Source organism: Pan troglodytes, chromosome 15 (genome assembly GCF_028858775.2).
Source record: "Pan troglodytes isolate AG18354 chromosome 15, NHGRI_mPanTro3-v2.0_pri, whole genome shotgun sequence".
NCBI lineage: Eukaryota > Metazoa > Chordata > Mammalia > Primates > Hominidae > Pan > Pan troglodytes.
Genome location: NC_072413.2, coordinates 89,621,027 through 89,633,811, shown reverse-complemented (window position 1 = coordinate 89,633,811; position 12,785 = coordinate 89,621,027). Strand labels below are relative to the sequence as shown.

At 38.7% G+C, this 12,785-nt stretch overlaps 1 protein-coding gene across 2 annotated transcripts in view; it reads left to right on the top strand.

Annotated features, from left to right (window-relative positions):
• CATSPERB (cation channel sperm associated auxiliary subunit beta) overlaps positions 1 to 12,785 on the top strand; it is a 150,239-nt gene that overhangs the window by 99,485 nt on the left and 37,969 nt on the right. For both annotated transcript variants that reach the window (XM_016926611.4, XM_054665794.2), the window contains 2 exons: positions 6,417 to 6,604; positions 9,495 to 9,824. In XM_016926611.4, the coding sequence (XP_016782100.1) occupies positions 6,417 to 6,604; positions 9,495 to 9,824 (518 nt within the window). The remainder of the gene's footprint in view (positions 1 to 6,416; positions 6,605 to 9,494; positions 9,825 to 12,785) is intronic.

Below are 12,785 nucleotides of genomic sequence, written 5' to 3'. Positions count from 1 at the left end.
CAAAGTGCTGGGATTACAGGCATGAGCCATTGCACCCGGCCCTGAATCTTCATAAAATCTTAATAGTGATAACTTAATGTCCATGTTTTTACTAAATTGCTCAGAAAGAATGTATCATCAACACACAAAGGTTTCAGTAAAGTTCTTCATTCATTCACTGAATATTTGAGTGCCTATTACATATCAGGTCTTGTGCTAGGCACTGGGAATATAGTGGTAAACAAGATAGACAAGACTCTTCCCTGCATGGAGATGACATTCTAATAAACAGATACAGGTGATAAACAGGTAAACCAAAACAAATTCATATCTAACATGTGCTTTGAAGAAAGTAAATATGGTGACAGAGGGAGTGAGAAGAGTAAGCAAAGACCCAAGAATGAAGAGCAAAGAGCCAATGAAAGAGCTTTCCGGGCTAAAGAAGTTGCATACAGTGAGGCAAGAAAAATTGGGATGTGTTTAATAAACATGAAGAAAGCCAGTATAGATGATGCACAGTGATGGTGTGGTGGAAAGGCCAGCAAGGAGGTCAGCTAGTGCCAGATCATAGGCGGTATTATAGGATGCAGAAAGAGTGTAAATTTTCTTCTTGGTGTCAGCAGAAACCACTGGAGAATGTTATTGGATTATTTTTAAATAATCCAATTTATATTTTTGAAAGGATCACTCTGATTGCTGTGAAAAGTGTGGGACAGAGTGTGAGTAGAAGCTGCCAAGCCCCTTAGAAAGTTATTAAAGTAATACAGGTGACGGATTATGGTGCTGGAGCAGGTGCAGTTGAGTGAAGACAGGATCTGATGATGCATTTGCCTGTTAGGGATATGAGCAAGAAAGTGATCAAAAATTGTCTAGGTTTGTGGTTTGTAGCTAGAAGGACGATACTGCCATTTTCCGAGATGAAAAGTGCAGGTATCAGGCAGGGTAATTCAGAGTTCCACATTGGAAATGTTCAGTTTGAAATGTGTATTAGGTGTCTAAGTGAAGATGTGAAGTTGGCAGTTAGACGTATGAATTCATAGCTCAGAAAAGTCAGAGCAGAAACTTGGCATTTGGCAATTGTTCAGATACAGATGGGTGATTCTACCTGCAGAGGAGGATGTATGTAGAGAAGAAAAGCCCTGGGGTGCTCCAGGAAGAGAGCCTGCGCTAAGAAGAAGGCCCTAGCAAAGAAGGATGAGAAGGAGCAGCCAGTGAGGTAGAAAAAACACAGGAAAATGTGGGGCCATATAAACCAAGAGAAGAGGGTGTTTAGAAAGTATGGAGTGATCAACTGTGATGCATGCTGCAGAGACTTGAGTAAAATAAGAATAAAGATGTGACCTTTGAATTTGGCACCATTCTAGGCTGTAGTAACCTTGATGAAAACAGTTTCATTGGCATGGAGTGGAAGGGATCAGCTGGGCTGGGGAAATGGCACAGGCATTGGAATGGGAGCTTAGAATGCATAGGTAGCTTAGTTTGATGATATTTGTCTTTTTGCAGTGTTTTCTCCACTCAACAGTTGTTCCTCTCCACCTCTAAAATTCACTGATTCATTCTCCATTGCACAAATCCCCTTTCCTTCTCTTTTAAAGGCTGATTTCTCTCCTCTTCTGGAACAGCAGTCCTTAATCACCCCCCATGTGCAATAGTAGGAAGAAGTGGGGATACAGCTTTCATAATTAAGGTAGCTGCCTGACCATTGGCCATTGACTTCAGATACAAAGAGGTTAACTTTTTTAAATTAATTAATAAACTTTTTAAATTAATTACAGTTTTACAGCAAAATTGAGCAGAAAATAGAGTTCCTATATACCTCTGTCCCATACACACACAAAACCTTCCCCACTATCCACATCCCACACCAAAGTGGTACATTTGTTACAGCTCATGAACCTACATTGACACATCATTTATCACCCAGAGTACGTATCTACATTAGGACTTACTCTTAGTGTTGCAAATTCAATGGGTTTGAACAAATGTATAATGATAAGTATTCATCATCACAATATCATACACAAGAGTTTCACTGCCCTAAAAATTCTCTATGCTTTGCCTGTTCAACCCTCTCTTCCCCTCACCCCTGGCAACCACCGATCTTTTTGCTGTCTCCATAATTTTGCCTTTTCCAGAATGTCATACAGTTTGAATCATATAGTATATAGCCTTTTCAGAGGCTTCTTTTACTTAGTAATATGCATCTAAATTTCCTCCATGTCTTTTCATGGCTTGATAGCTCATTTCTTTTTTAGTGCTGAATCATATAATATTCCATCATCTGAGTATCCCGCACTTTATTTATTCATTTACCTACTGAAGAACATCTTGGTTGCTTCCAAGTTTTAGCAATTATAAATAAAGCGTCTGTAAACACCTATTTGCAGGTTTTGTATAGATATAACTTTTCGACTCATTTGGGTAAATACCAAGGCATTTTGCTTGATCGTATGCTAAGAGTATGTTTAGTTTTGTAAAAAATGACTGAACTGTCCTCCAGACTGGCTGTATCATTTTCATTTCTATCAACAATGAATGAGAGTTCCTATTATTCACATACTCACCAGTATTTGGGTTGTCAGTGTTTTGGATTTCTGCCATTCTAATAGTCATGTGGTGGTATCTCATTGTTAATTTGCATTTCCCTGATGACATATGCAGTAGTCTGTTTTCACACTGCTATAAAGAAATACCTGAAACTGGGTAATTTATAAAGGAAAGAGGTTTAATTGACTCACAGTTCTGCATGGCTGGGGAGGCCATGGTGGAGGATGAAGGGGAAGCAAGGCACGTCTTACATGGCGGCAGGAGAAAGAGACAGTGCAGGGGAAACTGCCATTTTTAAAACCATCAGATCTCATGAGAACTCCCTCACTGTTATGAGAACAGCATGGGGAAAACCGCCCCCATGATCCAACCACCTCCCACCAGGTCCCTCCCTTGACACTTGGGGATTACAATTCAAGATGAGATTTGGGTGGGGACATTGAGCCAAACCATATCAGTATATGATGTAGAACATTTTTTGATATGCTTACCTGCCATCTGCATATCTTCTTTGGTGAGGTATCTGTTAAGGTCTTTGGCCCATTTTTAAAATCAGGTTGTATGCTTTCTTATTGTTGTATTATTAGAGATTTTTGTATTGTAGGAGATCAGATTATGCCACCCCAGAACCATGCAGTGGTGTGTGCCTGTAGGTGCAGCTACTACAGAGTCTGAGGCAGGAGGATCTCAAGTTCAAGCCTAGTCTGGACAAAATAGTGAGACCTCCAATTTCCAAACAAAACAAAACAAAAAAACAAAGAATATGCCACTTTGGCATAAAGATTATTTGAGCTGAAGGAAATTAAGGAAAAACAAGCACAAGAAAAACTCTTTGCCCCCTCCCACCAGAAAGGGCAGAATGATTCTTAATCACTGAAGATAACTCTAGACTATATAAATATATATTTTTTTCTTTTTAGAGACAGATTCTCACTCTGTTACCCAGGCTGGAGTGCAGTGGTGCAATCATAGCTCACTGCAGCCTCGAACTCCTGGGCTCAAGCAATCCTCCTGCCTCAGCCTCCCATGTAGCTGGGACTACAGGCATGTGCCACCACACCCAGCTAGTTTTTTTATTTTATTTTTAAATTTTTTTAGAGGCAAGATCTCACTATGTTGCACCCAGGCTGGTCTCCAACTCCTGGCCTCAAGCAACCCTCCTGCCTCAGGCTTTCCTCCAGAGTAGCTGGGATTACAGGCACAAGCAACTCTAGACTATTAATAAACCCAGAGACACAAAGAATTTACAGAAGAAACCTTGTCAAAACAACCCTTATCTTCCATTAGTTCCCTCCATTTATTTACCTTCCACAGTTTGCTGACCCTAAAAACCTAAGCCCATTTTTCTTTGTCTTGTCACTTCTCTAAAAATTTGTTATGAAGCCCCATGTTCTAACTGCCCTTTTTAGTTACTCATCACTGCTGTTTTTCCGGCATGTAAGCACAATGCACATGTTAATAAATTCCACCTGTTTTTCTCTTGTTAATCTGTATTTGTCAGTATAATTGTCAAGGTCTCAGTTACAGAACCAAGGAGAATAGAGGAAAAAGAGGTTTCTTCTCCCTTCCCCTACAGTTTATTTTGGATAACAGTCCTTTAAATGTCTTTTGAAAATATTTTCTCCTAGTATGTGGCTTGTCTTCTAATTCTCTTGACAGGATATTTCAGAGCATAAGTTTGTAATTTTAGTAAGGTACCAATTACTAATGAGAGATACATGCAAACCACAGCATGTATTTTTAACACAAATTCAGTGTTCACTGCTTAACACTGTCATTTAAAAATCTTTACTAATTGGTTAAAAATTGTATCCCATTGTTGTAATTGCAATTTCTTCTATTACAAATGAGGTCGACCAAATGTTAATCAAATGTTTGTTAGCTATTTGTGGTATATTTTGTTTGTAAACTATTTGTTCATAAATTGGTTCATGTAATCCACTGTTTTATCCAAATTACTTAATGGTTTTACTTGTGTTTAGGAAAACTGGAAAGAAATTTATCAATTTTCTCTTTCATGGATTGTGACTTTGGTGTTGTATTCAACAGTCATTGCATGAAGATGGTAAATTTTGTTAGGTGTATCTTCTTAGTCTGTTTCATGCTGCTATAATAGAATATCACAGACTGGGTAATGTATAAAGAAAAGAAATTTATTTCTTACAGTTCTGGAGGGTGGGAAATCCAAGACTGGGGGGCCCGCATCTGGTGAGGGCCTCATGCTCCGTCATCCCATGGTGGAAGGCAGAAGGGTGAGCACATGTGAGCACACATATGAAGCACTCATGTGCAAAAGAGAGAGAGAAAGACAGGGGGAGGGAAGGGACTGAATTCATTCTTTTATCAGGAACCCACTCCCACAATAATTAACCCACTCCTGCAATAATGGCATTCATCCATTCGTGAGGGCAAAGCCTCATGATCTAATCACCCCTTAAAAGTCCCACCTCTCAGGTTGCCGTGAGCTGAGATGGCGCCACCGCCCTCCAGGCTGGTGGCAGAGCAAGACTCTGTCTCAAAAAAAAAAAAAAAAAAAAAAAAAGTCCCACCTCTCAACACTCTTGCATTGGAAATTGTGTTTTCAACACATGAACTTTGAGGAATACATTAAAACCATAGCATATATTTTAACATAATTTTTTTAATTGAGGGAAAAAAGTAATTGCCATACCCAAGGTCATCTAGATTTTCTCCTATGTTATCTTCTTAGGAGTTTTATAGTTTTACATTTTATATTTAAGTCTGTGGCCCATTTAGAGTTCTTTATTTTCTTTTTTGAGACAGGGTCTGGCTCTGTCACCCACGCTGGAGTGCAGTGGCACTATCTCAGCTCACTGCAACCTCCATCTCACAGGCTCAAGTGATCCCACTGCCTCAGCCTCCTGAGTAGCTGGGATTACAGGCACATGCCACCATACCTGGTTAATTTTTGTATTTTTAGTAAAGATAGGGTTTCACCATGTTGCCTAGGCTGGTCTTGAACTCCTAGGCTCAACCAATCTGCCTGCCTCAGCTCCCAAAGTGCTGGGATTACCGGTGTGAGCCACTGCACCCGGCCTAGAGTTAATTTTTGTGATGATTGTTAAGATCTGTGTCTAGATTGAATTTTTTGCATGTGGATATGCAAGGCTAACATTTTAGAAACAGATTGTTTTCCTGGTTATAAAGTTAATACATGCTCAGTATAGAAATTTCCTAAAAGACAGAAAAATTAAGATTGAAATTATGACTGTTAACACTTTGATGAACTGCCAATTAGTCCTTTTTATATGCATTTTAACATTTTTCAACTTGCTTTCTTCATTTGGACATTATAATATGATCATTTTCCCTACACTGTTAAAAACTCTTTCTAAACACCCTTTTAATCATTGCATTTTCTCTAAGTAAATCATGTAATATCATTCACTTAGTTTTTTTATTGACATTTCTCATTTCTAAATTTTACCCTAATGAATATATTTGTGTAGAAAGCTTTCTCCCCCACCCCTCTGTTTCAAGTTCTTTCCTTAGGATAGAGCCATAATAATAGACATGGAATCAGAGCAGGGAAAAGGTTAGCACGCTCCTAATGCATAATGTCAAATTGCTTTCCAGGAAGCTAGTTCTAATTTACAATCCCATCAGTAGTGGATGAATGCCTATCTTCACTCAATTCCCACCACTACTGAACCCTGTCATTTAAAGATCTTCGCTAATTTTAGAGGTTAAAAATTGTATCCCATTGTTATAATTGCCATTTCATTGATTACTAATGGGGTTGAACAAATGTTAATCAAATATTTGTTAGTTATTTGTGGTATACGTTCTTTGTAAATTATTTGTTCATAAATTGGTTCATTTAATCCACTGTTTTATCCAAATTGCTTAATGGTTTTATTTGTTTTTAGGAAAACTGGAAGAGCTTACATAAGAAAGGTATTGCAACATACGACTCCTAAAGGATTTTTGTCCTCAGTTATTGCAGAAATGAAAGAGCCCTTTGGATTAGAAGAAGTGAATGAGAGCTCTTGTTTGTCTAGTTCCCTTTTGATTAATAAAGCTGGAAATGTCTATAAACTCACTCTTGATTCACAAGGTAGGTATAATAATATCATACATCTCTGATGGCTAGAAAAAAATGAAAAATTATCTTTTGTGAAGGCATTTTAATGCTTATTTATAGAGCAATAGATTTCAAATTTTAGTCCAACTGGCAACCTACCAAAGTTTACATATATTTGGGTTCCTGAAAGTTTGTTTTTTTTTTTTTTTTGGCAATGGAGTCTCGCTCTATCGCCCAGGCTGGAGTGTAGTGACGCGATCTCGACTCACCGCAACCTCTGCCTCCCAGGTTCAAGCGATTCTCCTGCTTCAGCCTCCCGAGTAGCTGGGATTACAGGCATGTGCCACCACACCCAGCTAATTTTTGCTTTTTTGGAGTCTCGCACTGTCACCCAGCCTGGAGCGCAGTGGTGCAATCTCAGCTCACTGCAACCTCCACCTCCTGGCTTCAAGCAATTCTCCTGCCTCAGCCTCCCGAGTAGCTGGGATTGCAGGTGCATGCCGCCACGCCCAGCTAATCTCTTTTGTATTTTAGTAGAGATGGGGTTTCACCGTGTTGCCCAGGCTGCTCTCGAACTCCTGAGCTCAGGCAATCCGCCCACCTCAGCCTCTCAAAGTGCTAGGATTACAGGCATGAGCCACTGCACCCGGCCTAATTTTTGTATTTTTAGGAGACGGGGGTTTCACCTTGTTGGCCAGGCTGGTCTCAAACTCCTGACCTCGAGTGATCCGCCTGCCTCAGCTTCCCAAAGTGCTGGGATTATAGGCATTAGCCACCACACGCTGCCCAAGATTTTTTTTTCTAATATAATAAAATATAGCTATAACTTCATTGATATTTCATCAATAGTAGTGCCTATTATTTATTCCTATGAGGTTATTTTGTCTTAAAGAGTGATCAGAAGAAATGAAAGAAAATGGGAAGTTCCTGCAGATTTTGCCTCACTTTAACAAAATAATTTTGAATCAATGTTCTATAGGATGTTTCTTTCTCAAAGGATTATTGATTCACAGCAAAAGTTAGTACAGTTTATTCTAAGGGTTTAGGTTTTACTCTGACTAAACGGGAAGCCACTGGAGGGTTTAAGCAGAAAGTGATATGATCTGACTTAGCTCTCAACAAGATCACTTTGGCTGCTGTGATGAGAACAGACTGGGCAGGTGATGGAGAGAAAGCAAGGAGGAAAGCAGAGAAGTCAGCTAGGAGGCCATTACAATAATCAAGTGAGAGATCATATTAAACTTAAAGATGCCTGTTACTCATCCAAGTGGAGAAATAAGATGGGCATTTAGAAATACAAGTCTGGAGTTCAGTGAAGATGGCTGGGCTAGAGACACAGATTTGAGGACTTTCAGCATATGTATGATAGTTAATGCTATAAGACCAAATGAGAACACCTGGAAAATGAGTGGAGTTATAGAAGGGAAGAGGCTTGAGGTCTAATCCAGGGCAATATCTAGTGTTCAGGGAGATGGAGGAGAATCATTAAAGGATATTGGGTGGCCTGGTCAGAGTAGATCTAAGAGAGAGTGTGTCAAACCAGGTGAGGAAGGTGTTTCAAGAAGGAGAGGCCCCTCTCTGGTGTTGCATAACGCCAATAGGTCTGGTAAGATAAGGAATGAAAACTGGCCAGTGGATCTGTGTGAAAGTCCTTGGGAACCCTGGCTGGGTATGGTGGCTCATGCCTGTAATCCCAGCACTTTGGGAGGCTGAGGCAGGTGGATCACCTGAGGTCAGGAGTTTGAGACCAGTCTGGCCAACATGGTGAAACCCCGTCTCTACTAAAAATACAAAAATTAGCCAGGCCTGGTGGCAGGTGCCTGTAATTCCAGCTACTTGGGAGGCTGAGGCAGGAGAATTGTTTGAACCCAGGAGGTGGAGGTTGCAGTGAGCCAAGATTGCACCATTGCACTCCAGCCTGGGTGACAAGAGCGAAACTCCATATCAAAAAAAAAAAAAAAAAAGTCATTGAGAACTTTGACAAAAAGCTGTTGGCTGGAGTCATGTAGACAAAAGTCTGATTGGAATGGGTTCGAAAAATTATGAGAGGAGAGTGGAGACAGTGAATAAAGGTAACTCTTTCAGGAAGTTTTACTATAAAGGGAAAGAGAAATTACATGGTGGTTGGAGGGAATATTGGAAAGGATTTTCGTTGGTCGGTTTGAACTGGGAGAAATTGGAGCATGTGTGCATAATTAAGGGAAAGATGAGGCCCTCTTCTGACTGTTTCTATTTTTTTTTAGAGTAAGAGAGTATTGATGACATGTTTCATGACCTATCAAAAATATTTTGATAATGATTACTTCCCTCTCATTTCAACAGCCTTCCTTGGCTTCATTGATGTCTTCTCTGATTTTCTCCAATCATTTCTTCTTCGTCTCCGTGAGAGGATCTTTTTCCCTTCCCATTCCTTAAATGATGATGTTCCTTAAGGTCCTGCCCAAGAACCTCTTTTCTTCTAAATCTTCATATTCTCCTTAAATACTCAATCACTCATCCATTCAACAAATATTTATTGAGCATCTTCTGTGTAATAAGCACATCTTTAGGTACTGGGGAAACTGGCTACATTATCCTTCTCTTGTAGAATCACAATAAAGATTTTAGGTTTTTAAGGCTTTTAGTATTTCCATAGTAAAAAAAAAAAAAATCAGCTTTCTTTACTTTGCTCTACATGGTTTTTTACTGCCAAAAATTTTATACAATAGTTTCACAGTAAACATTAAAGCATAGGTGCATGGTCTATTTATGATAAACTTTCTGTAAAATAATTTGAATTATGACTGAAATTTGGCAACTTTGTTCTCTGGTTAAGAGATAGTTTAAAAACTCAAACAGTGTATTTGTTAGCTATGTACATCAGTTTGTTTGGCAAACATCGGATGTTTGATTTAATACCAAGTCTCTTCTGTTTAATCTCCAGTTGTTCAGGCCTTGTTTGAACATACAGATATAGAGAAGACTGTAGTGCTTCCTGGGTACAGCAGCTTCCTCATCACAAGCATTTTAGATAATAAGAATGCATTAGCCATTGCTACCATGCCTGAAAGTGCACCCAACAATATGACCTTTCTAAAGAGCACATGGTTCTTATACAACTTTGGGCAAAGGAATGGACGAACATGGAAAATATATTCAAAACCATGTAATTATTGGTTTCAACATGATGATTCACCATCCCTCAACATCGTGAAATACATTGATCTGGGAAACTCTTATGTTTTAAAAGCTAAGGTCATACGGAATGCAAAAGGTAAGTTTGTTTTGATCGGAAAATATAAAAAAGGAAATGTTATTTCTTTTCTTGAATGTGAAATATACTCTTTGATACTGACTGACTTTATCCTTGGTTCCCATACTTGTTGGCATTCTACTACTAACAGTTTTAGTGCCTAATTATTGAGTACTTACTATGTACTGGGCTCTATATTAAACCATTATTTATTTATTTATTTATTTATTTATTTATTTATTTATTTGTGAGACAGACTCCCCCTCCATCGCCCAGGCTGGAGTACAGTGGCACAATCTTGGATCACTGCAGCCTCTGCCTCCTGGGTTCAAGCGATTCTCCTGCCTCAGCCTCCCAAGTAGCTGGGATTACAAGTGTACACCACTCCCGGCTAGTTTTTTGTATTTTTAGTAGAGACGGGGTTTTGCCATGTTGGCCAGGCTGCTCTCAAACTCTTGACCTCAAGTGATTCACCTGCCTCAGCCTCCCAAAATGCTGGGATTACAGGCATGAGCCACCTCGCTCGGCCATATTTCTATACATTATTTTATTTAATGTATATAACAACCCTAAAAATATAGATTATAATCCTCATTTTACAAATGAGGAAAATGAGATTGCTACCAGCCCAAGTTGACACAGAATTTTAGTGTAGATTTCTGTTGCCCTCTGAAAGGAAAACTTTTTAATTACTTTGGTATTGTTATATTTATTTCAGCTACAGTTGACCCTTGAGCAACACCAGTTTGAACTCTGCAGGTCCTCTTATGTGCAGATATTGTTCAGCCAAACACGGACAGAAAACACAGTTTTTGCAGGATGTGAAACCCACATATACACAGGCACTGACTTTTCCTATATGTGAGTTCCACAGGCCTAATTTAGGGACTTGAGTATATGTGGATTTTGGTATATACAGGGCTCCTTGAACCAACCCTTTGTATATACCACAGAATGACTATTTAAGCCAAAAAAAGACCTTGAAATAGAATTCTATACTTCCCCCATTTTTCCAGCTATTTATTTATTACAAAAGTAATACAAAAATTGTTAAAGATGCTAGCGAAATAGCACAATGGAAAAAATAAAACAAAAAATTTTAGTAAATAACTGAGATAGGAAGAGAGGAAGGAAAGATGGAAGGGAGGCAGTAGGGGAGAAAGGGCAAGAAAAAGAAGAAAATTGTGCCACCAGAAATGAAAAGGGAACTTAAAACCAAAGAAATTAGCTAATATATGACTCCCTGAAGGATGTGAGGCCCAGATACTGATCATAAGGCAGTGAGATGGCTTTTAATGACCAATTGTTGACAGAAAGTTTGACTTTGGGCCTTACTACTTTGTGGAAGGAAGTTGGAATGGAGACCATTAAAGAAAGCTGGGACCATCAAATCATGAAGAGAGAATTAGGAAAACTCTGTCCACCAGAGTTTTCCTAAAGCAGCAGCATGGGCTTAGAATGGGGAGAAGGAATTTCCCATAAAAAATCAAAACTTCAAGACTGTATCACATTCAGAGACTGAATTCTGCATTCACATGCAGAATTCCAAGCTGAGAAATAATAACACCTGGGCCCCAACACAAGGAAGCACAAAACTCTCTGTAGGGGTCAGGCATGGTGGCTCATGCCTCTAATCCCAGCACTTTGGGAGGCCGAGGCAGGAGGATAGCTTGAGCCCAGGAGTCTGAGACCAGCCTGGGCAATATAGCAAGAGCCTGTCTCTATTAAAACACACACACACACACACACACACACACACACACACAATTTTATTACATTAAAAATATATTTTAAATTTACTCTCTGTAGGAATACTTTTATGACCCAGGTAATATGGACTTTCAGGGAAAAATCAGTCTCCATTGATCACAAATTGAGGAAAAGAACTTAAAACTATGTAAGGAAATGACCCACCATAACAGAGAGTCAACAGGCATAGGAAAATTTTAGACTCCAGGAACTTGAGATAACAGAAAAATTAGAAAGACACTATCAAATAAGTATGCATAAAACTCTCAGAGTAAAAGAAGATATAGGAACCATAATGAAAGGACAAAATGCTTTAAAAAAAAAAGGCTTATTTGAAAAAACAGAACCAAGTAATTTGTATAAGTGAAAATTAGAAGTTTTGAAAAAAATTGAGAACATCTATTTCCCTCAATATCATGGATTAAATGTCCTGAAAACCTTCCTTCTATCTGAAACCCTTGGAAATCCTTTCTTGTTGATTATATGACTAATTGTCCCTATTTCCTTCAAGTAATTTTAGAAGTTTTAATTTTACGGTTTTAACTTTCTATTTAATTTTTAGGTTACCTCTATTTTATTTTGGTATATTATGTATGGTTAGCTAGTTGTTCCAATATTATTTTTTCACTAGCGCATCCTTTCTCTGCTGATTTCAAAATATAACTTTATCTTAGTATACAATTTACCTATTATTCTGACCATTTCTGAATTTTTAAGATCTGTTCCATTGTAATCTCTCTATATTCTGTCACCAACACCACAATGTTCTAATTATTTTCCCTTTAAAATATACTGAATTGCTTATTAAAGGGCTCAATCAGTTATATGTGTTCAGTTTGATGGAAGCAAATAATAATCAACAAATCAACTAAGTTGCCTGTTTCTGCAGAAAAATCTAGTCCAATCTACTGAAGGTGTGGTCCCTGAACCTGTGTTAGCATCACCAGGGCACTTGTTAGAAATGCAGAATCTCAGGCCTCACTCCAGACCTGCTCAATCTGTATTTCAACAAAATCTCCGGGTAAAGGCTAGGAAGCACTGGCCAGGTCACTTTGGTTTAAGGGAAACAGCTGCAGGTGTTTATAAACTCTGGTTTATTGATTGGTAAAGATGCCAGTTAGACTACATAGTATTTCAAATCTGTTTTTCCACTGAAGTGCTCAGTATGGCAAAGTTGCAAACAGGTGGCCTGCAGGCAGAAATTGGTCTGGCAAAATATTTTGTTTGAAATGC